General features: G+C 49.3%; 1 protein-coding gene and 1 long non-coding RNA gene across 6 annotated transcripts in view; one reads left to right on the top strand and one right to left on the bottom strand.

Annotated features, from left to right (window-relative positions):
• Positions 1–8670: 8670 nt before the first annotated feature.
• Positions 8671–14665, top strand: LOC144376006 (uncharacterized). The gene is made up of 3 exons (XR_013435994.1): positions 8671–9401; positions 12095–12162; positions 13853–14665. It is a non-coding gene; the product is annotated as an uncharacterized LOC144376006 (long non-coding RNA).
• Positions 14666–15814: 1149 nt separating this feature from the next.
• The window catches only part of Rgs9 (regulator of G protein signaling 9), a 66601-nt gene continuing 56067 nt past the window's right edge, over positions 15815–26348 (bottom strand). For all 5 annotated transcript variants that reach the window (XM_078041815.1, XM_021728426.3, XM_040268548.2 and 2 more), the window contains 2 exons: positions 17563–18044; positions 15815–16247 (listed from right to left, as the gene is read on the bottom strand). In XM_078041815.1, the coding sequence (XP_077897941.1) occupies positions 16103–16247; positions 17563–18044 (627 nt within the window). In that variant the 3' untranslated portion in view covers positions 15815–16102. The remainder of the gene's footprint in view (positions 16248–17562; positions 18045–26348) is intronic.

Here is a 26348-nt window from a genome sequence, read left to right as displayed (position 1 = left end):
CCATCCGACGGCTCTCTTCAGACTCACAGCTCTGGCCCTTAGGGTTTCGAGCCAACTCCCTCACACTAGAATCGCAGTCTCCGGGCTTTGTGGACTTCTGAGGGCCTCATTCTCTGTCTTTCTGTCCTCAGCTTTCTGCTTTGGGGACAATCCCCAGGCCCCGGAGCAAAGGCAAAGCTTGGTCCCAAGGCAGTGTCCCCTTAGAACCAGCCAAAGAGCAAAAGAAGCCCTGCCTTCCCCGAGATCAAAGCTCTGTGCAGCAGGATCACCCGTGGCCCAACGCCACGCTGCTATGGCAACATGAATTTTAAGCAGCTACCGGCAGAACCTGCCTCTTCTATCTCAGCCACCCTGGAGCCAGCCTCTCCAGGTGGCACTCCCCACCACGAGGGGCCGTAGCGTGCGGGAGGCACCTGCGGCATTTTCCAGGGTCAGGATGGCCACCCCAGTAGCTGACCTCCTCAGGCCCGAGTGGACAGGGGAAGGGGATGTCATACTTAAGTTTTCAGAGACAGAATCCATTATTGGGGAAGACGCAGGGGCACCAGCAGCCTCAAGGGCAGAATCCCAACAAGGGGGTGAAAAGAACCCCCACTTCTTTCCTTCCAGGGACGGGGTCTTGTGCACCCAGGGATGCAAAGACAATGGTCCAGTTCCCAGTCCCAGTGACTTCACACTCTCAGAGGTAGACCACGTCTTGCAATGTCACACAGGGCAGTGTCACAGATGTCGTGACACAGGATCTCCTACTTCTGGTTAAGCTTGATCCTGGGGACCCTGGGAACAGTGACCCCCAACACTTACACCCAAAACCCCACCAAGGCTGAGTCCCCTTTGCAAGCTGGGAGGCCACAGAGGGCATCCCAGCAGTCTCTCTGGTCATCTTCGCTGTCCCTGTGCTCCCAGGGTTAAGAGCTGGCAGTGGGAGCAGAACCCCGGATTTCTTGGCCTCCGAAGAATGCACTCAACCCAGGCTGCCTCGTGCGGCGGTCTAGCGAGCGCAGACCCTGTGGTCCTCCCGGGGCGGAGGGAAATGATTACCCGACACGTTCATGGGTGGAAGTCGTCTAAATTAGGGTGGGCTTTCAGAGAGGCAATTCGTCATGGTGGCTCGGTCTTAAAACCAATCTTCAACCCAGCGACTCCTGTTTGCAGCGTCTGTCCTGGAAAGATACAGAAGAATGCACAAGGACGTTCATGACAAATCGGGAACGACTCAATGTTCTTCTTTAGGAGATTCCGCAAACGATGGCATGCAGGGCTGTGTTAGTCTCCCAGAGCAGCAGAGCAACGCACCCCACTCCAGGTGCCTTGAAGCAGCAGAAGTGACTCTCTCAAGGTTCTGGAGGCAGAAAGGAGTCGGTGTGCACAGAGCCACGCTCCCTCCCGTTGAAGGCCCCGGGGGAGGGTCCTGTTGCCTTTTCCAGCTTCTGACGGTGCCCAGCAGGCTGTGGTGTCCCGTGAAATGTGACGGCATCACTCCCATCTCCACTTCCCTCTTCACGTGGCCCTCTTCCCTCTGTGTGTCTCCCCCCTACTCTTTTTTTTTTTTATTGGTGGGGTGTGGGTCCTGGGGATTTAACCCAGGGGTGCTTAACCACTGACCCACATCCATGGTCCTTTTATTTTGAGATAGGGTCTCGCTGAATTGCTGAGGGGCTCGCTAAGTGGCTGAGGCTGGCTTTGAACCTCAGCCTCCTGAGTCACTGGGATTACAGACCTGTGCCATCTCACCCAGCTCTCCTGTTCCTATAAAACCCCGGGCCTTGGGCTGAGGGCTCACTCTAATCTCGAATGACTCTTGTCTCAGTGACTCACTGCTATGGATTAAAAGAAAGGCGTAAAAATTCAGACTGATATGAAGTGATTACTCTTTCTGCCTGTTTTGACAAGAAGATGATGAGGAAATACAAAAGTAAAGCAATAAAGTAAAAATATTAGCTTCAGTTAACCCTGTGTCTGGACGTGTGCTGTAGAATCAAGGCGTTTTTGTCTTAATAACAGATGAGAAACCTTGTCAACCCCAGGCTGAGCCTGGGCTCTCTATAGGGAGGAGGCTGTAGATGTCACGTCTGCCCTAGAGACGTCCCCGTGGTCGAAATGTCTCGAAATGAGCTGGACGAGTCGAATTCAGTAACCATGACACAGTGACCAAGGCCTGGATCTACAATGTCCTCAAAGGCTCCTGTGTGGAAGGCCTGGTCCCCAGTTGGTGGCAACACTGGAAGGTGGTGGGAATTTAAGGAGGTGGGGTCTTATTAGAGAATGAAGGTCACACAGGGTGTGTCCTTCCAGGATGTATCTTGTCCCTGCCCCCCCACCCTCTTCTCTTTCTTTCTGCTTCCTGGCCACCACGAGGTGAGCATTTCTGCTCCACCATGCGCTTCCCCATAATGTGCTGCATCACCACAGGCCCTCAAACCACGAAGCCAGCCAATCCTAGGCCGAAAGTTCTGAAACGGTGAGCCAAAGTAAATCTTTCCTCCTTTAAGTGGATCTTCTCAGGTATTTTGTCACAGAGACAGAGAGCCAACACAAGAAGCAAGGCCCAAACTCCTGAGAGCACTGTGTTAACACCATGCTCTAAATCCTCCTTGCTGTGAAGTCAAAAAAAGGCCGGTGCGGGGGGAAGACATGGAGGTTTAGCATAGGAAATCAGGGCTGGGATGTCTGCGAGGGAGGCTGAGAACCCTGGAATTCAGGTCTCTCTAATATAGAATTAGTAACACACACAATAGAAACTCAGGGTTTGGCCGGAGTGCCTGGGCCTCCTTGGTGGGAAGCGGAAGCTCCTCAACACATAGTCACAGTCCCTGTGGCCTGAAATATGCTCTTCTCTGGCCTCATGTCCTCAAGTCCCAACTCCTGGACTTCCAGGAACTCGATCCCAGGATGTGTTTTGTCACTTCTTCCCAGAGGCGGCTGTCTCCCTCATTGTGTGCCTTCTCACTTCATCTCAACGCTTGCAGGAGGTTCAGTGTTCCCAGGTGATTTTCCCGTGTTTCTGGCCATCACTACTAAATATCCCTGAAAGAAGCGGACGTTGCCCACCCCTGGCTCCAATACGCACACGGGGCCACATGCTGGACTAATGAGGCTCCTCTTTGCTGTAATCCGCCTTATGCATTAAAGTAGCAAATATTGATCAAGCGTTCACCAGGTCCCAGGCACAGGTCAACGCTCATGAGCTTCACACAGCCCCAGGAGCCAGTGTCACCCAGATCCCAAGCGGATGGATAAGAAAACAGAGCTGGGAACGTTTTAATAAGATGCTCCAGGTCACTCGGGAAAGGGTGGAACCTGGACCTGACCTGAGGCTCTGTGACAGCAGAGTGTGGGCTCTTAGCTGTCACCCTCTGCACTCCCTCCTAGTACTGGGTGTTGTAATTGTTCATTTAAAAGTAGGCTTCCTGTCCAAACTATGCATTCTTGAGAGTAGGGCCTGATTCATGAAAGCATACCAAATGCCTTGTAGGCCTTCCATGAAACTTGGATGGATGGATGGATGGATGGATGGATGGATGGATGGATGGATGGATGGATTTTTGGATGGAAGTATAGATGAGTGAATGGATGGGTAGATATTTGGGTGGATGAATAGAAGGATAGATGGATAGTTAGATGGATGGATGGGTGGAAGAATGGATGAGTGGATGGATGGATGGGTAGATAGATGGATAAATGGATGGATGAATGGATGGATGGATGGAAGACTAGATGAATGGATGGATGGATGGAAGGATGGATAAATGGATGGTTGGATGGATGGAAAGATGGAAGGAAGGTGGACAGATGGATACACTAGGAGGGTAAAATAATTTCCCTTTAACAATTTAGTTCAGTGGTTGGTGGCCTGCAAATAAAATAACTGACAAAAAAATAACTCATAAAAGTGGAATCAGGCAGGATTTGTACTTCTGTGACTGGCTTGTCGTCTTCAAGGCCCATCAATGTCACAGCCTTCGTCAGACCTTTCTACCTTTCTAAGGCTGAATGATGTTTTATTGTGCCATCCTTAACATCTATTCCTCTATCATTGAACATTTGGTTTGCTTTCAGTTTGGGGCTGTTTCGAATAATGCTTCTGTGAATATAAATATACAAATATCTGTTCAAGTCTCTGCCTTCAGTTCTCTGTGGAATATACCCAGAAATGAAATTGCTGGATCACTGATAATTCAGTTTTTAATTTTTTGACAATACTCTTGTCTAAAGTAATGGCATTATTTTACATTCCCACCAGCAATGCACCAGGGCTCCAATTTCTCCCCATCCTTACCAATACTAGTTGTTTTCTGTTTTGTTTTGTTTTTACAAATGGCACCCTAACTGGTGTGAATTGGGGATTTGACTTGCATTTCCTTCATGACTGGGGATGTGGAACATCTCTTCATGGGCTTATTGTGTCTCTTTTTTGGAGAAGTGGCCTTCAAGTCCATTGCTTACTTTTCATTCATCTGATATTGTAGCTGAGTTGGAGAAATCCTTATATATTCTGGATATTAGATATTAATCTCTTCTTGTACATATGATAGCCATTACATTTTTCATGGTTGGAAGAAGGAAGAGGAAGAGGAGGAGCTTCGGGGTTGTGGGATGACAAAGACCAAATGAGGCTTGGAAAATCTAACATATCTACCAACTGGCCATTTACTGGGGGAAAAAAAATTGCAGAGAGAAGACAGGAGAGAGGGTGAATGAGGGGAGGGAGACAGAGATATCATTTTACTTTGTTTTAAGTAAATTAGGGCAAAATAATAACATGGGCCAATTTTAAGTGATGTGTCTATGAATGTTTGTTATATTATTCTTTGTATTTTTAGATTCTGAAATTTAGAGAGAGGGGGAAACCACTCCTACAAAACGAGGGTGGTGATGCAGGGCACACAGGACTGTGGTGAGGATGAGGGGCAGGCAGGAACTCAGAGAGGGCTGTTTCCACGTGAGTGTGTCAGCTACAGGTGTGCAAATCCCTGACTCCCCGAGATGCAGTCCTTCAGGACAGACGACTCACGTGCCTACCTGTGGGTTGAAGTGAAGGGATAGAAGTTAGCCGATGGACCATGAAAATGTTTCTTTTCTAAAGATTCTGTGCAGAGACATGCTGTCATCTGCCCAGGCCCAGCCCCGAGCCTGACCTTGGTCCCGCCGGCTGGACCCCATGGACCTCCAGCTGCCTCGGCTCATGCCCGGAGCTCACTTGTCCCTAAACACGGGGTCAGGGAGGCCGATGTTCTTCTACAGCATCAGGCTCGTCGAGGGGCCTCCTGGAGATGCTTCCCATGTGCATCTTGATTCCCAGCCTCAGCCCACAGTTGCTGCTGCCTTGGAGTCGGAGGAGTCCCCAGGCAGCCAGTCCCAGGCCCACATCCACAGCAGACTGTGCACACACCATGGGGCCTCTGCACGCATGCCCAGCCCAGGGTGTGCCCATGTGGCCCTGGGTGCCTGTGTCCACACACTCCCCCTACTGGAGGGTCTCTGAATAATCCCACAAGAAAACTCTCCGTTCGTCCTATGGGGGATCCCTGCCATCGACTGAGAAGTTGGAAAGCTTGACCCTGCCCCTCAAACCCCCCTGTGCTGGCCTGGCCCCTCTGCATGCCCCAGCCCCCCCCCAGCCTTGCCTTCCACAGAGGAGCAGATAGACCCCTCAGGCTGAGGAGTCGAAGAGAAGATTCATCAGACTCCAGTCCTAGGAACCAGAGCTAGACGGAAGGAAATGGCTCCCCCAGGGTGAGACTCTATTGGCCACAGTCCACTGGAGAAGGAAGCTGAAGCTTTTCTGTCAAGTCTCCACCTTCACCCAAGGCCACCAGGGATAGTCTCCCTGCCTGGTCCCGCTCTGTGCACAGTGGCCAGAAGAGCTCTGCTGGGGGCCCCACAGTCACTCAGGGCCATGAGGCAGCTTCAAGGCCCAGCCAGAGGCTGCCCTCTCCTGAGTCCCCACCTTGGCCAGCTCCAGGGGATCTGGGGCTGAGGATAGCAGGACAAAGTCACATCTGGGGCCCAGTCCCTCGTCACCCACACCCCAACCCAGCTTCTGAAGAGTGAAGTTCCTCTCTCCAGTCCCTTCTCTTCCCAGCGCAGCTCTCTGAGTTCTTAAGGGAAATCCCCAGATGCCTCTCTTGGGGGATCCGTGAGCCGTGGACTCCCTCTTCTGGTGAAGTGTGAGGAGGAAACAGCCACTCGGCCTGGAAGGCTGGGACTCTGAGTCAGTTGTTCAAGGGACCGTATTCCCCTCACCTGCCCAGTCCACCTGCTGGGCACCCAGGGACTCCTCCAGTACTTGACCAGCACAGAATCCTGGAAGCCCCCCTTTTTCTTTCTTAGCAAATAAGCAAGGAGCAGCTTGGCCTCCTCCCAGGCTCCATGAATTCACCGTCCTACATGGACCACCCAGGGTTCCCTGCCCCCGAGGACCAGGTGAGGGTGACCATGTGAGGCTCTGCTCCTAGACTGTCAAGAGACGATTGTGGGAATTCTGACAAGTGTAATGGAATGTTACGATGGGATTCTTGTGGCCTCTATTTCCACTGTGACCCCAGAAGCTGAGAATAAGCAGTAGACGCCAACTACCTGCTCCCCATGAAGTGGAGGTGCCGGGCCACATGGGCAACTGAGATCAGGCAGGGGTCCAGAAGGCTGTCTCACAAACTCACCCACTGGGACAGGGTGCTGTGTCCTCTCTTAAGCTAAGTGTTATGATTTGGATCCAAAGTGTCATCCAAAAGCTCCTGTGTTAATAATGGAATGTTCTGAGGTAAAATGACTAGCTAATGAGAGTTGTGGCCTAATCAGTGGATTAATCAAGTGGATTAATCCACTTAATGGATTAATAATTGAAAAGAACGACTGTCCTGGGTGGTAACTGTTGGCAGGTGGGGTGTGGCTGGAGGAAGTAGGTCACTGGGGACCTGCTTTGGGGGTTTATATTTTGTTCTGGGAGCCTCCATCTCTCTCTCTCTCTCTCTCTGCTTTCTGGCTACCAGGAGCTGAGTAGCTTTCCACCCCACCACACCTTTCCGCCATGATGTTCTGTTTCACCCAGGCCCAGCGTGATGGGGTCTGTCAGCCATGGACTGAACTTCTGAAACCCTGAGCTCTCATGACTTTTACTCCTCTAAGTTGTTCTCGTCTGGTCACAGCAATGGGACACGACTGACACACAAGTGAGGGGTTCCAGGGGCCACATATGCATCGCCTCGTTCCATGTGTTTCCAACTAACCCCCAGGCAGGGCTCACACATCCTACACACTATGGTCCACCAGGACTTCCAGATCCAAGCTCAGAGCAGCTCCATGAGGGGAACACTGTCACCCCCAATCCTCACTTGGGGTTTGAGGGAGTGAAAAGCAACCTGACCGTGGAATACAGCATAGCTGCATTGGGGGGGGGGGCATTTACAAAATATTTGGCCAAATGAAAATTAACTGGTGCCACCACCTGTATTCTCCTGTCCCATCATACTGTCAGTCCCCCCAAGATTGTAATGGTTCCAGAGTGGGAGAGATCAAGTGTTTACCAATACCCATTCTCTCCATCTTCCTTCCTAGTGTTCAAAACTCCTCAAGTTTAGTGGGCTGGACTAAAGACTACATGTCCCAGCTTCCTTTGCGGTTAGGTGAGACCATGTGACCAAGTGCTGACCAATGGGAGGTGAACTTAAACATCAGCTACCTTCCTGCCCCTCCCTCCTGGGCATGAGTGTTGGGGGTGGTGAGCCAGCTTGAATCCCTACCCCAGGGCAATGGTTCTCAACCTCATCAGGACATTAAGTCACCTGGGGAAGGGCTAGAACGTCCTGAACCTTTCAGGTTTCCCCGGTGGAGTCTAATATCCACACAGGATGGAGAAACATCATACTCATGCCTGTGACTTGGGTCTGGGAAGAACAATAAACTAAAAAAAAAAAAAAAAAAAATAGTGGCCTCTGCATTTCCTGTCTTCCTTGGACTTGCCTCCCATAGGACTACTCTCCTGTCTTTGGGCAACTATGTAACAGAGGCAGAAGATCCTATTTGAGCCACATCCTTCTGATGTCTGTGACTGAACTTCAGCCTGGACTTTACCTTATCCAACCAGTAGACCCTGGAGCCTTCTGTCATTGATTCTGGGGATCCAGGAAAGTTTAGTTCTCTTTAGCATCTTGGAGTCTTAGAGGAGAGGCCCATAAACACTAGTGTCCAAATCCAGAGTCGAGATTGTCATTACTCTTGACATATTGGCTGCTGGTAACTAAAGGTAGGAACTGGCCTCATCTTCAACCTCATTTTGAATCAGTTTTGCAAATAAAGGCATCAAATTAACCAACCCATGCCCCGTTCAGGAAAGACCAGACTATTTTACTTATTTCCTGGAAGAAAAGTTTCCTTTGCCCTCGGTGAGTGACTTCGGAGTGTGCTCCGTGGAGGAGATTTGCTAGAATCTAAACTGAGCAACGCTCTTAAGCTCTCGAAGTATTCACACATCTGTGGTTGCCCTGTGGAGAGAGGATTCAGCAGTCCCAGTATTTATGGCCTAAATAAGATAAGCTGTCAGAGGTTAAAAGCAAGTTGGGGGTTCTTATCTACTAACTGAATTCTGATAGAGTTGAGGGCCAAAGGGGAGGAACGTAATGAGCGATTTTGCAAACAAGTGGAATTTTGCTCTCCTTCAAGGACTTTCTGATAAACCCAACCTGATCTTTTATTAAATTGGGAGCCCTCTCACCACAAAGCCATGAAAAGCTAATTTCGGCTTTACTATAAATTACTACAAATTCTGAACCTGCTTGGAATGCCTGCCCGTGCCTTGAACTCACCCATGCCTGGCTCTCTGAACAGATAGCAGCCCTCTCTGAAACTTTAGTGACACCTCATAAATATTGGCCTTCCCTGGCCAGACAACGACCCTCTCTGAGGCTCTAATGGTCTTCATAAATTCTGATGTTGGAGCCAGCAAAAATTGTAAACTACCATTAGTGTGATGCTTGTCAGAGTCCTGTTATCTGTAACCCCCCTTTTGTGTAACTTTCTGGGCTATAAAGCTGGGCTGTAGGAAAGCTGGGGCTGCTGTCTTGTTCCTGCCGTTTTGGGAGGAAAAGGCAGTCCGGCCGGTCGAAATAATAAGCTTGCTTTAATTTGATTTTAATTGGAGTCAGTGGTCTTTTCTTGCGTCCTGGTCTAACATTTTGGAGGCCCCAGCGAGATGACCCTGCCCGACCAGACCACAAGACCAGACTGCTGGAAATTCTGAAGCCGGCCTTCGCTCCAGGGCTCCGGGCTGGAGAGCCACTCTAGGGGGTGCGCAACTTGAGACGTTCCAAGGCCTCGGAGTGAGCCTTCGGTCCCCGGAACCCTGCAGTGAACTGCCGCACTAAAACTATGTAGCAAGCACCTGGTGGAGGAGGCCTCCATAGGTAAGTGGCGCCTTTATAACATCTGATATCCGGTTAAGGGAGATCTCTTCTGATGACAGAGAGGTGGCCTGGCGAGGCTCACATATACTCCTGTCCGGACAGTACGAGAAATCGTTCTGTCTTCTGTTCTGTTCTGTAGGGAATTCCTCTGGAAGGGTAGAGAGGTGCCGACGGGCACGCACGCACTCCTACCCCGGAGCTTTGGCAAGACGTTGCATTGCTCCTCTGTTTCTGTTTCGGCGCCGGGTTTCTGGGGTTTCTGTTTTCTTGTTTTTGTTCTGTGTTCTATATGTTTTTTGTTTGTTTGTTTTTGTGCGTTTTGTTGTGTGATTTCAGTGATAAAAACTTAAGGATATTGGACGTGAAAATGGGTAATAAAGCAAGTCAGCCTGACACCCCTTTGGACTGTGTTTTAAGGAACTGTGATGAACTGTACCCCCCTTTGTTAAGCAGGAGGAGAGAAGCCCCTAGCTGGCTGCTTGAAGCACCTCCAGTGCAGAGGGCAATGCCTGCTGGGGACCTAAGAACTGAGTATCTCCCAGGTTAACAAGTGAGACTCCTTTAAAACCCCTTATCCCTCCAGATCAAGAGAGTCACAACCTTTGGGCAGAGTCCCCGGTGTTTCTCCTTTGTTAGCAAAACAATAAAACTCCCTTTTTCTTTTTCTCAAAACCCTGTCTTCATTATTAAATTGGCATTAATTGGCTCTAAGGTCAGGAACCGAACTTTCAGTTACAAATTTTGATACCCCCCCACCCCCAGAACTTTTTGAGAACTGACTACTGAAATGTTAGGAGATGAAATGTGCTTGGGGTGGAATCCTGTAAGTGAAAGGAGGGACTGAGGGACTCCCAGCAGCTGCCGAAGCCCTGTTGCTTTGGGGATTCCCTCCTTCTTTCCCTGCACTGTAAGGATTATGCCACTTCTGTCTTCTTGAAAAGAGAAAAAGAAAAAGGAGACACTTAATGCAGTAAAGTCGCCATGGAGACCCTTGATTTTATATTTCAGATTGCCCCTCTGTGAAAACATCTGGTCCCCTTGTGGGGACATCTATGGTGCCACTGGTGTAGGAGATTTTTCTCTTATCTGCTCTGTTTTAAAAGGTTTCTGTCTGTCAGCCATAGTCTGGAGCTCCTCTCTGTCTGTCCTGTGTCTTTGTTTCTGACCCTTTAAGACATGTGCAATAGTGTGTTGATATTATAAATTGTTTCTTGGGAATGATCTTGGCTGAATGTGTATCTAAAAGATGATGTTTTATTGTAACAATCTGGTATCTGAATGGGTTTTTGATGCATTGCACAATGCTGCAGTTAAAAGTTGGGGTTAGGTAGTTGTTTAGTTTATGATTTCAGATAATTCATGCCAGAGAACTTAAATACTTAGGATGGAAAACTAAAGAACTCTACTTCCAAGTTGGCAAGTAACTTCCCAATCATTCAGTCTTTTTTCACCAATTTTGAATTGGGTAGCCTGGGAAAATGTTACTGTGTGTACCAATGCATTAATTTGGACAAGGATAGTAAATCATAGTATGGTATCTGTTGACAAAACAAGATGTAAAGATATAAAATTTTGTGAATTGTATCTTAAACTTGTATCATAATTTTCAACATTGGAACCTGAAAATTATGACTTATAGTTAAAATGCCTTAGGCCTGAGGTGTCTGCTCAGAATAGCAGTTTTTCCCTGCTCCTTCCAGACCTCAGCCAGGACTTATGTTGAAATGCAAATGAAAGAAACCTGCAAGCTCAGTAGGAGACTGATCTGAGACCTAAGGAAAAAAAGTAAATTGTATGGTATTTACTAATTACTGGCCAGTCATTTTACTAGGACTCTTGTTTTTTTCCTTAGATTCTGTATTTTTTTGAGCTCATGATTTTGACCCTACAGACCTAGGTTAATGTTTTTCTGATCAGTCCTATCTTTGACCAACTGTGGAGTTTTTAAAACATTGCAATGGAGATTTCACCTGCGAAAAGTTACTAAGGCCTTTACGATTGTTATGTGTGCACACTTTTGTTATGTGTTGTATGTCTATATATACATATGTCCGTATATCATATATATGATATACAAATTAACATATATAAGGAGCGCTCATAAAAAACAAATTAAAAAAAATGGATCCAAAGATCTTTAATTCATGTGATTTAAATGGTTCAATTTAAATTAGATAAACAGATAAAAATAAATGTCTTTAAATTTAACTTACAAGTTTTTCTAGGTGTTCAAAAAACTCATAAAATATTAATGTCTATAAAATGTCTAATATGCCTTGGTTCTAGGACTTTTCCTTCAACAAAAAATGGTTTACACTGTTCAATACATTTGTCTAATATTTTGATAAATAAGTAAAGAAAATTTGATATAGGATTATTCATGAGTACTTTTGTTAGATATCTGATTGATTTACTAAGGTCTGTATAAGTTTGTACTAAAGTCTGTATAAGATTGTAAAAATCAGTCATGTGTTAAAGAGACAAAAATTTCTTAAAATATAAGTTTACCCATAACATTGTGTTTATTAAGTTTTACTTTTTTTCTAGAGCAAGCAACCATAAAAATTAAACAACTGGTTAAATAAGAACTATTATTTTAGAGCACTGTACTGCCATTTCTTTAAAAGCTAAGCTTGGTTAATGTAGAAACATCAATGTAATTGTGATGCTGTTAATGTGCTCATATCTTCCAGGTATACAAGTCTGTAAGGTAGAAACTTTGAAAGAGCATTATATCAAGCTGGTGTTCGGAAGTTGTATGGTAAAAAAATATATTGGGGATTTATTTACCTGTTATCCATAAGATATGTAAAGTTTTGTTACTTCTTACATTGGGGAACAATTTAAATGTATTTTTAAGTTAATGAGAGCCTAATCTATGTAAAGGTTAAAACTTTCAGCCTTTCTTTAATTCATGTTTTAAATGTGATATCAAATGGTGTTAGCTAATGTTCATGTGACCTCAAACAATTTATGTAAACTTTGTAAAATGATAATTAAAAATACAAAGATCAGCTTTAGAACTAAAACACTTAAGAATTATAAAGAGCCCTGCCTTACCTGAGATGAGGCTCTGGGTCCCATCTTACTACATGTGAGAAAGACTATGAAAACAGTAGGCCAGATTTTAGTTCATTTAAAGTTATGTTCAAAAATTTGTTTTTTGTTGTTTTTTTGTCAAGATTACTAGGATCTCAAACAGGGGATATAATGTATAACTCAGCCAAAAATTCAGGGTAGCTGTTACACGAACTAAGTGTTTTTACTCTTGTTAATTTTATTTTGTAATTTCCTTATAAGTGATCTAAAGATTCCCTGTTAGTGTTTTACAGAAGTGTTGCTTTAAGAACACAACATGGGTTAGTTTGAGATAATAAGCCATCACCTACAAGACAGATAGGATAATACAGATCCCAATTAATAAAAAGATAAATAATTATAAAGTTATAGACATTAAAGCCCAGTACTCTTAATATAAGGCTGTTAAAATTTATTTGCTGGATGTTTAAGATTAAGTTTTAAAATTAAAGTTAAATTAAAAGGGCCAGAAAAACCAATATTCGGCTCTTGCCCTCTGAGTCAGTCTGAATCCAGGGAACAGGGGACTTCTCTAAAGAGCTTTGCAACTCTGGGCCACATAACCTCCCGATCAGGGAGACTAATGAGACCACTGGAGAACAGAAAGCCAATCAGTGCATTTGCTGTGAAGAGGAGGGTCATCAGAGGAGGGAGACATCCCTGGTGCTTCCGAGGGAAGCCACATGGTCAAGCAAGACCTAGACCCATCCTAGCGCAAATGGCACTAGCAGAACTGAGAAGTTTCCCCAGGAATGACTCCCATAAAAGCTCAGCTGTTAACAATAGATAGAAACAAAAGTCAGTTTGACTGCTTCATCTTAAACACTTAGCAAAGACAGTTAAAACCAAAATACAGCCATTCCTGGGCATTTTAAATAATAATAATGATGATAATAATAATTATTATTACTATTTAAGGTATACACTTTATGTTAGCCTCCCAAAATAAGTAAGACTGGAGGCTACAAAGAAGGATTCTCAGACAGAAATGTCTGATAACTATAAAAAGAGACTATCAAGAGGAGCTGCCAGAGACAGAAGTTTTTAGTTTAAGGCCTACAGTTATTCCTAACCTACACAGGTAGGCTTCGTGTTTGCTAGTATGATTATCCAGCCCTGAGTAACAGAATTAAAGGTTTCTCTATTAGACACAGAGCTCATACTAGTAAAAAAAATTTTGTAAGATTAGATGGCATTAAATTATTAAACTGTATCTTATGGGGAAAGACATCTGTAACACTAAAAGTTAAATGTTAAATTTACAGGCCTGATAACTGGAAATGTTAAAGCCTGGTGAGGGAACTTCTATACAGTGACACATTCCAGCTGCTACAACATTTACTCAGTACTCATGGTTTTTGTTTCTCTCATAGAAGCACCCATCCCCAGATGACTTTACAACCTGTTCTTCCCCAACCAGACTTCAAACCGAACTGACTTCTAAAAGGCAACTCATGTCCCTCACGCCGTGCTCCCTCACGTCACCCTCTCTCAGCTCAGAAGAAGCCAAAATGAGTGACGCCTGTCTTCTTACAACAATGGAGCCAAAAATAAATAGATTATCAATATAAGTAATTAATTAAGTCAGGTAAAATCAGGGAGACCGGTTTTGGGTGAGTTCTAAAAATTTGGAGACTGTTACCTGAGGGATTAAAATTCCCTCAGTGCTCTTCCCCTACCCTATCAAAGATTTGAAAGGGACACATAAGAAAAGGGGGGAATGATAAACCCAACCTGATCTTTTATTAAATTGGGAGCCCTCTCACCACAAAGCCATGAAAAGCTAATTTCGGCTTTACTATAAATTACTACAAATTCTGAACCTGCTTGGAATGCCTGCCCGTGCCTTGAACTCACCCATGCCTGGCTCTCTGAACAGATAGCAGCCCTCTCTGAAACTTTAGTGACACCTCATAAATATTGGCCTTCCCTGGCCAGACAACGACCCTCTCTGAGGCTCTAATGGTCTTCATAAATTCTGATGTTGGAGCCAGCAAAAATTGTAAACTACCATTAGTGTGATGCTTGTCAGAGTCCTGTTATCTGTAACCCCCCTTTTGTGTAACTTTCTGGGCTATAAAGCTGGGCTGTAGGAAAGCTGGGGCTGCTGTCTTGTTCCTGCCGTTTTGGGAGGAAAAGGCAGTCCGGCCGGTCGAAATAATAAGCTTGCTTTAATTTGATTTTAATTGGAGTCAGTGGTCTTTTCTTGCGTCCTGGTCTAACACTTTCCATGCAACTTTGAAGAATTGTTTTATTAACCATGTATCTCTTAATCTCAACCCACTGTCCAACCCAATTATGATCCCAGCAGGACTCTTTGGGGCAATGCTTCAGAATGGGGTTGGAAACCAAAGACAATATAATCCGTAACCTCTAGTTTATGTTTCTTAACAGTGACACCGTCTTGGACTGATAATCTTTTGTTGTGGGGTTTCTGGGCATTCGTAGGATGTTTAGCAGCATCCCTGGCCTTTACCCACTAGATACCAGATGCTACTCCCACTCCCCACCCAAGTCTTGACAACCAAAAATATCTCCAGACACTGTGCCGTGTCCCCTGGGGAGAAAAACTGACCCGGTTGAGAACCATCCGAATCCATGGGGCTAGGAGTCCTACTCACAGTGACATCCCCAAGCATAGCACAGTGCTGGGCACACAGTAGGAGCTCAACTAATCACTACTTATTGGATGAGTACTTGGGGGAGAGGTGGGAAGTGCACACCAAATCTGGTGCAGTGGGGGTGAAGAGGAGCAGTCTGTCCACCTCCTGCAGACAGCAGGTGAACAGATGGCCTCATTGGTGCAGAGTGGGACCCACAGCACATATCCTTGCTGGGGCAGTTTCCCATGAGCATTCCCATGCAGTGACCATGCACAGTGGTTGTACCAAGTCAGGATCTCCAGGACTCCTCGGACGATGACTCTAACTCAAGGGTGACCTAGGGCCAGCCTGGCTATTTGCACTGCCATCTAAGACTCTCCCTCTCCCCACCTCCTTCCCCACAGGTCAGACCTGCACCACAGCCTGAGGGCCCCTGCCTGCTCTTCCAGCTCTTGCCCTGTGTCCTCCCATTTTGGTGCCAGCTTCTTGGAGGATCCGGAGCTCCAGGAGAGTGTCTTTCCTCACCCACCCCCTACTTCCTGCAGGATGCCACTCTCTGGGGCACCCCGACTCCTGGAGTGCAGTTACTGAAGGCATCATGCTCGAACCAGTTTGGACAGGGAAGGAGCTCTGGGAAGGAACTCAGTGTCCCTTTGTTGACAAGACCCAGGAAGACATGAGCTTACCTTACAAAGAACAGCTCATGAATAACTAGTTAAGCCAGGCACATGCTAACATTTCGATCCAAGGAAATCTTCCAAGTTCTCCTTTTATTGGTTTTAAGGCAGCAAGGGACATCCTCTGGCCCACATGCCTTTCTGGCCAAGCAAAGGGAAGTCAGGGCAAGGGAGGGGGTTGGCCATCGGGAGCCGGCCAGAGCACTCTCCCCTACAGTCCACCTCCTCTGGTCTCTCCGGCCCTCACGTACCATCCTAATGCACTTTGGTTTGAGAGCAAGCGTGCCCCGTGGCCCTGTCCAGCAGTGGCTGCCACGAGCATCTTCAGGGCCCCCGGCCCGGCTCAGCCTGCCTTCCCCTCGGCCAGGCTCTCCCAGGGGCAGATGACCTCCTTTTCTGTGGCCCGGTCACCAGACTCTCCAGTGTCGTCCGAGTCCATCAGGCAGGGTCCGCTCTCTATGGGCACATCCATTTTGATCTGGAAGAAGCTTCAGGCACAAAAGAAAAGCCGTGATCAAAGGGCAGAAGGGCCACTCACCCCCAAGTTTCCCGAGGGGCCCAGAGAAGATCGGCCTTGGGGGGGGGCGTTTCCCCAACTTCACATGCACAGCATCGGCCGGGGATCCCTCCGTTGGGGATTCCTGCTTTGCTGCTGAATTAAAGGTAATTCTGGACATGTTCGATTTTCTTTTTCAAGGGGCTTGAATTTGCATGGTTTTGATGAGTTCAGGATGTTCCTGTAGGACACACTTAATTCTCAACCTTTTTAAATTGCTTTCTGAGGATATGATGATCCCTGAGAAGAGAGCATTTTAAAAGCCTCCGGTCCACGTGTGAGGCGTGACAGTGGCTGCTAAGAGGGGACATTCCCTCAGCAGGGCCAGCTGGGAAGACTCGGCAGACACGCTGGATCCCGATCCCCTCCCAAGGCCACGGAGCCACCTTGCCTCCTGCTTCCCCAAGAGACAAGGCAGGAGAGGGTCACAACCTCCACTCCCGGCTGTCCCCCAGGACGTTGCCCTGCCCAGGCCACATGTCTCAGTCCCTATGGAACCTAAGACCTCTGCCTGTCACTTCCTTCACCAAACCCAGGCAGAACCAAGCACAGAGCATGTGGATCAGGTCCGGGGTGCCCCTGGCCACACCCCAGCCCCACGGGGACAGGGCTGATTCTTGATCTTTCCATCCTTTGCTTTCTGCCCCTGGGTCAGGCACCTCCTCTGAGCTGTGGTTTTCCATCAGGGGACATCAGGCTTGCAGGACCACCCAAAATGGAGTTTAGAGGGGCACTGCTCAGGAGGACACAGGGCACCTTGATTTCACAGAAACCGCTGCCTGCTGGGGCCAGGGTCCCTGCAAGCCTGACAAGAGAGTGTGCAGGTGGGTGCAGGAATGATATGGGCGGGTGTCCTTGGGGCGGGGAGATGAGGGCACCTAAAGCAAGGGAGGGCGGGGACCCTGAGTCATTTCCCAGGGTCCACCGCCTGTGGTTCTCACTGCAGCAGATCTTTCCTGCCCTTTCCTAATGCAGTGCACGTACTGGCCAACAGGCTTGGATGGGCCGCTGGGCAGAAGGGCATGAATGGGAAAGAAAGACGCCTGTCCCTTCGCCTCAGGAAAAGGAGGAAGAGCAAGACTGAGACTTTCCGGTGGCCCAGGGACACGAGCAGCCTACTCGTGGGGTCTGCTCTGGAGGACCCTCCTCACTACCCACCCCATCCACCCCAGACCACATTCATGGGTCGGAGCCTTGTCCACACCGCAGCCCCCATGCGGGCGCCAGGCACGAGCCCCTCCACTTACTTTGTCACCCTCTTGGGTTTCAGCCGCGGCAGCTGGCCCACGTCCCCCAGGGGCTGCACCTTTCCATGGGACACCGCAGGGCACTTGGGTGAGAGCCTGGCAAAGACCGGCGAGGCCAGGCAGCCCCGTCTCAGGAACCTGCTGAAGGACAGGGCCGCACGGGCCTTGGGCAGGGCCCGGGGCTGGCCGCGGGGCCCGGGGCCGTCCAGGGAGGCCTCGCTGCTCTCGGCCACGAGGGTGCCGCGCTGCACACTTGACCAGCTGGGCTCCCCCTTGGGCTCCAGGGCTGAGGAGCCCTCCAAGGCCACTTGAATGGGCGAGGGGCAGATGGTGCTGCTGGGCCTCCGGATGAAGCGGCTGGGCGAGGGGAAGGGCCTCCTGGGGGAGCGGCAGGAGGAGGAGAAGGGGCTGGAAGGAGAGGGGGGCACGCAGGTCCCAGTGTACACAGCCAGGTGGGGGCTGGGAGCCATGTGCTGGCCTGGCTGTGGAGGAGAGAAGGACAGGGTTCAGCCATGAGTCGTGTGCCCCGTCACCAGGGCCCTGAGCGGCCCTGTGCTGACTCAGCCCACTGCCAGTGGCAAGACGCAGGCCTGGTGTGGCTGCCTCCTGAGGAGCTGGGGAGTCACCTACATCACCCAGAGGTATAGGCATATAAAGTCCTCCTGCCCACCGGGGGATCTTGTCCCCAGGGCAAGACAGTTGTATCCCAACCCCACCTTCCTCCAGGCTCAGGATGCGGGAGTTCAGCCAGGCTGAGGTCTCCCCCACCCTCAGCTCCAGCCCCCAGATGAGCAAGGCCTCCCGTTTCCCACGTCACAAGTCTCCATCGCTGGGCGGCTCTTAACACTTGAACAGAGCAGTGGAGGTGGCCGAAGTCATCCTGGAGCATGCCTCGCTGCCCGCTCCAGGCCAGCGCCTGCCAAGTCCACCCTGGCAATGCCCCGGGGGTGGCCCAGCCCCAGCATCTCCCTTAGTTTCCCCTGAGATGGGCACGCGGCTGAGCATGGAGTGTTCCAGCAAGGAAGCTGGCGACGGGGGCAGGAGGTGATCGGAGGAGAAAGGGTGGCGGTCAGCCTCCCTGGGCCATGCGTTTCCAGCGCCCCGAGGGCTGGGCAGGAGGGACAGGTCTGGTGCACCTGCAGCTTGAGGAGCCTCAGGAGCTTCGTCCAAACCCACAGAAGGAAACTGAAACCGGGATTTCCAGTGAGGCTCTTGGCCACAACCTCCCTTCCCCTCGCAGGACACGCGGGTCTGTCACCTGGGCCTGCTGGGCTTCTCCTGAGGGCGCCACATCAAAGCCAAGCAGGACAGAAGTCCTGGGGCCAGTGGGCCTGTGGGACAGTTGGACCAACGCCACCCCCAAGAGAGAACCGGAAATGACTGTGGTGAAGAACAGACTAAAATGGCCTCACGATGTCCTCAGAGGGCCCCGCTGTCCCTGGCCGAGTACTTCCCCGTGGCTGAAGGAGGCTGCCTCTGGCCTCCGCAGAGCAAGGCCTGGTTTCCAGGTCCCTGAGCAGGCCAGGCCCAACCCTAAGAGGGCAGGGCAGGTGCACCAAGAACAGCTCCTGAAGGAAGATGGCAGCCGGGGGCCACTGGGCGCTCAGAGACTGGGCTGAGAAGGCGGCTCTCCATTCTCCTGCACCAGTTCCCTCCAGTTCAGAGAAGACCCCATTCTGAAGGGCAGCTGGGGGCCGCCCCTCCACCCCCCCCCAGACTCCAGAGCCAGGGGCCACCGGATTATGACACTGATAACGATCATCGTCATTGCTAAAGTGCAGTAGGACCTTAGCAAATGTGGCCCTGGGCTGAGTGTGGGTAATGTCTCGACTCCCCAGAACCTCTGCATGAAGCAACTATTATTACCCCATTGTACAGAAGCCAAGGAAAGAGATCTTAGAAGGAGAAGAAGCCGCCGAGGGACTGTGGGGACAGCAGGGCACACACCGGCTGGATGCTTCTGGTGGCCTGCAGAGCCGCCTCCTCACCATCACCCAAGGGCACTTTTTTTGAACCCAGACCCTGGCCCCGGCCAGCCCTGCTGAAGGCGCCGCTCTGGGGAAGCACGTTCTACCCTTTACCCAGGTTTACCCATCGACGAACGTGACACGCTGGCCCCTCTGGGACTCTATGGCCACCCACTTTAGAGAACAGGACATTGAGGCCCAGAGGGATCCATGGCTGTCCCCAGGCTCTTATGACTAGTAAGTAACTGTGGCCTGTAGAGTCCTAAGATGGTGCCCGGGGTTCCCACCCCTGCCCTGCGGTGTGCGTGTGAACCGTGAGTATCATGGAGTGGTGACTCCTAGGCCAGGCGGCGTGAGAGGGCACAGCCGACTTTTACAAAGGGAGAGTAGCCGGTGAACTTGACCTCACCCACAGGAACCCTTTAAACCTGAGTCTAGGGGCAGAATCAGAGACTCAAAATATGATAGAGGTTCGAGGAGGGCGAACTCTCTGTCCCTGGTTTTGAAGATGGAGGGCCTCGTGTCAAAGAAAGTGGGCAGTTTCCAGAGCAAGGACACGAGGCCTGCAGTCTCTCGAGGACCTAAATCCTGCAACAACCTGAAGGAGCTAGAAAGAGGATTCTGCCCAGAGCCTCCAGATCAGAGCTGCTCAGCCTGTAAGCAAGCCCTGAGCAGGGAACTCGGCTGTGGGTTCCGTCTGAAGGTTCCTGTCCTGCCCAAATGCATGTTGGGGGATGGGCTTTGGGAGAAGGTGATCAGGAATGGAATTAGTGCCTTATAAAAAAGACCCAAGAGCACTAGCCCAGCTCTTCCACCACATGGGGACACGGTGAGAAGGCATCTAAGAACCAGAGAGCGGGCCTTGGACTCTGAACCCACCGGTACTTTGGTTGTGGACTCCCCAACCTTCATAACTGTGAGAAGTTTCTGTTGGTTTTGAGCCACCCAGTTTACAGTATTTTGTTAAAGCAGCCAAAATGGACCAGACACCTGCCCTGTCTCATGTGGACAACGGCTTGTTGTCCATGGTCATTGGACACCTGCCCTGTCTCATGTGGACAACGGCTTGTTGTCCATGGTCATTGGACACCTGCCCTGTCTCATGTGGACAACGGCTTGTTGTCCATGGTCATTGGACACCTGCCCTATCTCATGTGGACAACGGCTTGTTGTCCATGGTCATTGGTCACACAGCAACATAGCACCAAAGCCATGACTTGATGAGCAGCTGGACCGAAGCCTGTGTGACCCAAATGCCCTGCTGTTTGTACCACCCCGTGTGGCCATTCCACTGCCTGCTGAGTTCAGACAGGACCTGAGGTCCTAGGGAGTGGGGTGAAAATACTTATCTAGGAAATCAGCCTTGTGAAGAGGGATACAGAGGTATCAAAGCGGCACTTCCTGGGCTCTTGAACTTGAATCCCACTCCTTTAGAATTTGCGATAAACTCCTGCTCTAATTCCGCCTTACAGACAGGAAAACCGAGGCTCATGGAGATGATGCAACTTGACCAACATCAAAGCTTTTCATGGGATCAGCCTCTGCACATACCCTCCCCCAGTTCTGTGCTCACTCCCACCTTCCTACTCCCTCTGTCTCTCTTCCCTCCACCCCACTCCTCTCCAGCACCTCCCGATTTCCAGAATGAATGACAAGACAGGGAAGAATGATGGCCACTATCTTTTTGCACTTACCGGCTTGAGATGGTCCTTTCTTCTGGGCCAATGGCCATTAGCCTGGTGGGTCCACATCACTTTAAGCAGGCCGCTTTCTCTACCCCCTTCCACGAGGGAACCATGAATTCCCACCTTGGCCCCTCCACAGAGGCCAGGGCCTGTGCTTCGAGACCCAGCCCCTCCAGCTCAAGCCCCACCTACTCCTGTGCAAGGCAGCAAAGCAATGGTATGCGAGACACGTGGCGATGAAATGTGATGGGACACAAACAAAGTAAAGGAGAGCTTGATTCTGTTTCATTGTGTGCAGCATTTTTATTGTGCAAGAGCCAGGAGAGGGGGAAGGAGCATGAAATGAGCAGGTACACTGACATGGGGACAGTCAGGAATGTTTACACAGACAGTGGATCAGATGGTGCAGAGAGATGCAGTTCCCTTTTCTGTCCTCAGAGAGTGGCTGAGAATGTGAAGGCCACCTGAACTCCCTTCCCCGGAGCAGGAAGGTGAGCAGGGGCCACACTCAGATTCAGCATGCAGGGTCTGCGGTTCCTTCTGGTCCCTTCCCATTCTTCCCTTCCCCAGTTCTCCAAAAGCAAATGAGCAAAACTGGCTCCACGGGGAAAAATCCACTTAGGTAACCATGCCATTTCTACCACTCAACCCACTGGACACAGTCCTGCAAGAGCCTTTTCCCTCGCTTCAGCCATGGAACTCAGACTGCAGGACGGACCAGTCACTATGCTGTTGTTGGTCAGTCAGTCCTCTCCTAGGAGCTGCAGACAGGGGCGCAACATCAACTCCCCCCACCCTGAATATATCCTAATGTTCCCTGGAGGGTTCAGAGGGCTACACTGAGAGATTCTGAGGGAGCACAGAAAATGTTTTGGGACAATAATGTTTTAAATATCCCTCACGAAATCTTTAAACAATAAAGAATGAGCCACTGTGTTAGACAACACTGACAGGTAGGAGAAAGCACAAGCTTACTTGAGGACCATTAAGCTTCTAGAGAGGGCAATGATAAATATGATGGTGATGATGATGGTGGTGGTGGTGATGATGGTGATGATGGTGATGCTGATGATGGTGGTGATGGTGATGGTGATGATGGTGATGATGGTGATGATGGTGATGGTGATGATGGTGATGATGGTGATGGTGATGATGGTGATGATGGTGATGCTGATGGTGGTGATGGTAATGGTGGTGATGATGATGGTGGTGGTGATGATGATGGTGATGATGGTGATGGTGATGATGGTGATGATGGTGATGCTGATGGTGATGATGGTGATGCTGATGGTGGTGATGGTGATGGTGGTGATGATGATGGTGGTGGTGGTGATGATGATGGTGATGATGGTGATGATGATGATGGTGATGCTGATGATGATGATGCTGATGATGGTGATGGTGATGATGGTGATGATGATGATGGTGATGATGGTGATGCTGATGATGGTGGTGATGATGGTGGTGGTGGTGATGATGGTGATGGTGATGATGGTGATGCTGATGATGGTGGTGATGATGGTGATGATGGTGATGACGGTGATGATGGTGATGGTGATGATGGTGATGATGATGATGGTGATGATGGTGATGCTGGTGATGATGGTGATGATGGTGATGATGGTGATGATGGTGATGATGGTGATGATGGTGATGATGGTGATGGTGATGATGGTGATGATGGTGATGATGGTGATGGTGATGATGGTGATGGTGATGATGGTGATGATGATGATGATGGTGATGATGATGGTGATGCTGATGATGGTGGTGATGATGGTGGTGGTGGTGATGACAGTGGTAATAATGGTAGTATGGTGATGATGGTGGAGATGATGATGATGATGGAGTTGACAATGGTGAAGACAGTGATAATGATGATACCAGCAGCAAGCATTTATTGAGCATTTATGATATGCCAGACATGGTTCTAATGACCTTACCCTTATTTCCTTATCCCTAGTCCTTGTATTTTCACTTAATATTCATAATGAAAACAGTCTTTTCCCTAAAAGCCAAGCTAGAAAATGGAATTCTACAAAGAGAATACTGGGATCTTGTAGAATAATTTATGTTCTAGCACAAAATGTACACTTCATGGGCAAAGAGGCTTGTTATGTGTTTAAACTATGCCATTAATGAATTAAGATGATGTTTAAGTACACAGCATGATAGAGGCTATCCCAGTGGTGTAAATACGTCAATAACAGTGCCCAAATAAATACCATTTTTTATGCCATTTCAGATCCACATGGGCCTCGTGGAGCTACTGTTAGTTTGACTCATAGCAACAAAGTCACCAGGAGCAGCTGCCACCTGCTAGAGCTCTGGCCACAGCTGAGGATGCTCTAGTAAAACCTCAGACCTGGGTAGGGACCTGTGGCCCCAGTGACACCAAACATGAGAGTTTCCTGGTAAATTCCAGGATCAGAGAGCAGGATCCCAGTGCACCCTTTAGTAGGGGAGCAGGCAGGAGATAAGAGTGGAAAAGAGCAGATTCCCGGAGCTGAGCTACAGTGAACCCACACAGATGCTTGAAGCCCTGCATCCCTGGGAGCTGTGGAGAGCCTTCCAGGATGGGCGGTCCAGGTTGACCACTGGTCCTCATCACATACACCAGCTACCTGCCCTAGGGTCTCTCTAATCTCCTGGTCTTCACTCATCCCCAAGCTAGTGGTCCCTGCGATGCCCTCTCAAAGCACCATGGGGATTTCCCATAATTCAGCTAGTGATGCTCTTGTTCAATTGTCTTTCCTGTGGACTGCAAGTGTCCCAAGGGTCAGAGTCCCCCCTCCTTGATCCCCAGCACCTGGCAGGATGCTGAGCATGCCACAGGTGCTGAACGTCTTTACTGGATGTTGAATGGTTGGGACAAGAAGAAGAAAACTGTCAGAGCCTGTCCCCTCTAACCACCGAAGCTAGACTCTGGACCCCAGTCTTGGTGGTCTACAAGAGGCAGGAAGAAGAGAACAGGGGAGCCAGAAAGAGGATTTCTCAGCACCCACTCTGAGCCAGACACTCTGCTCTCAGTAACACTCTAGAAGAAATTACAACAGCAGGTAAGTTGAAGGTCAAAGTCACAGAGCTAGTAGATATCAAAACAGGGTCCTCCCGACTCTGCGGTCCACACTCACTGAGTTTAGAAATAATCCTTCTTGTGTCAGCACAGAGATTTGATTTTTCAGTGACATTGAAGGACCAATCCCACGCAGGATGCTGGACTGACCAGGAGCAAATAGTGAGCGGTTGCCTTCAAGTTCGGCGCTGAAAGTAGCCAGTGCTTTCTGAAGCCCACCTTTTCGCATCGCTGTGGACATTCCCCAGCATTTCGCACTGACGAGGTTCTAAGAATACCAAGACTTTCCCCAAAATGCTACCCGGCTGGCCAAGGTAGCATTTTGGGGAATCTTCCAACATAGAGAAGATTCTGGATAAAGACACGGGACACTTCTTACCTCTCTCAGCTCAACAGCCTTTCTGCTGCCCTCTATTTGGCTCAGCATCACATTATCACTGTCCACCAGAGAGCGCCAAGCACCTTCCCACTGCCCGCCCTCGGCCACGCTCTCGCAAATTCTATTTATCATGAAAATTGATCTCATGATAAGCGCGTGTCTTCATTTCCCCCTTCCATTCCAAATTCTCTCCGAGCTGCGACACCAGGCAGTGAACCCGTCCTCTCCAAGACCAGTCAGTCATATCAAGGTGTGTCTTATCAACCATTCCTTTTCCTACCTCCCTGCCTCCCCAAGATCCACCCGTCAACTGGAAACACATCCTCTGCACCCTGTCTTTACCAATGCCTCCCCTCAACCCTCCACCACCTAGGTTACCACTGCAGCCCTCACCTTCATTCCAAACTGCCTGAAATGCGGATCTGCATTCACCACCTCCCCTCTTCACCTCATCCTGGGTTTTGTCCCCGCTATTCCACTAAAATCACTCCTTTCAAAAATCCCCAGTAATTTCCAAGCTGCTCCATCCAGCAGCCTCCTCCCAGCCTTCAACACATCCAGCTCCTGAATCGGTCAGGACAGGCAGGGCCAGGCTGCAGTAGCTCCCAACTCTCAGGGACTTCTTCCAATTGAGGTCTCCCTGCCCCCAACCCCCACACACAGAGTTTAACCCAGGCGGAGGCCTCCTGTGTCTATTGCTGTGCTATGTGGAAGGTGATGTCGTCTCCAAGTCCACAGCAGAGCGTGGGGTCGGGGTGGAACACGCGCCCTTGGCCTCTGCACAGCCCATTGGCCAGCACTGGTCACATGACCCCACCAGCCGCAGGGGAGGCTGGGAAGTGGAAGGACTCAGACTGCTGAACGAGGCCCAACTGTCCCTGCCCAACAATTGTATTGAGTCATAACTTGACCCCTGCCTCGCATCTGCTCCTCGTCCTCTCCATGACGCATGCTAACCCCACTCCATCTTCTCTTGTACCTTTAAAATGTTTCTTCCTCCAAGGTGCCTGGTTAGCCTTCTTCTCTCTTCCTGTCCACCCTCTGCCCTGAGTCCTTGTCCACTCTCACCCGTTCAACTATCACTTCCTGGTAAAGGAGTCCACCTCACACGACTCCCTCTCCATGATTCAGAATTACTCCAGCCAGTGCCCTTTGCCTTCAGAGCCCTGACCTACCATCCACTCTGGGTCTCTCACTAAGACTAAATCTGACAAGGTCAAACTGGACTGTCTTGTGCAGTTCTGCATCCTTCATGCCTAAGGGAATGGCTTGGAAGTCTCCTTCCAGAAGCACATTTTCAACTTCCCATTGGGACCTGGGGGTGACAAGAATCTGGGTCAGGAAGGGCTTGTTCCATGACACGGTCTCTCGTTTGGTGGTTATCAGAAACCTCAAACAAAACTTAATGTTCGAAAAAAAAATGTGAGGTTCAGTTGTGACAACCCAGTCTCCCAAGGTGCCCTGCTCAGCCTTACTGTTAAATATTGGTTGTCTACTCATCTTTTTAGAAATTCCAACATATGGTGTTATCACATTATACGCTGCCGCAAAGTCTTTCTGGAAGATTATAATTATCAACTCTAGATCTCTGCTTTCTACCTGGAAAATTCCATTTGATCTTTGAGTCTAGTTTCCTCAATGGCTCCAGATAGATTTCATCTGGTTCTCAAGGACTAGAT

This window comes from Ictidomys tridecemlineatus, chromosome 3, assembly GCF_052094955.1.
Source record: "Ictidomys tridecemlineatus isolate mIctTri1 chromosome 3, mIctTri1.hap1, whole genome shotgun sequence".
Lineage (NCBI taxonomy): Eukaryota > Metazoa > Chordata > Mammalia > Rodentia > Sciuridae > Ictidomys > Ictidomys tridecemlineatus.
This window is presented reverse-complemented; position numbering and strand designations above follow the sequence as displayed.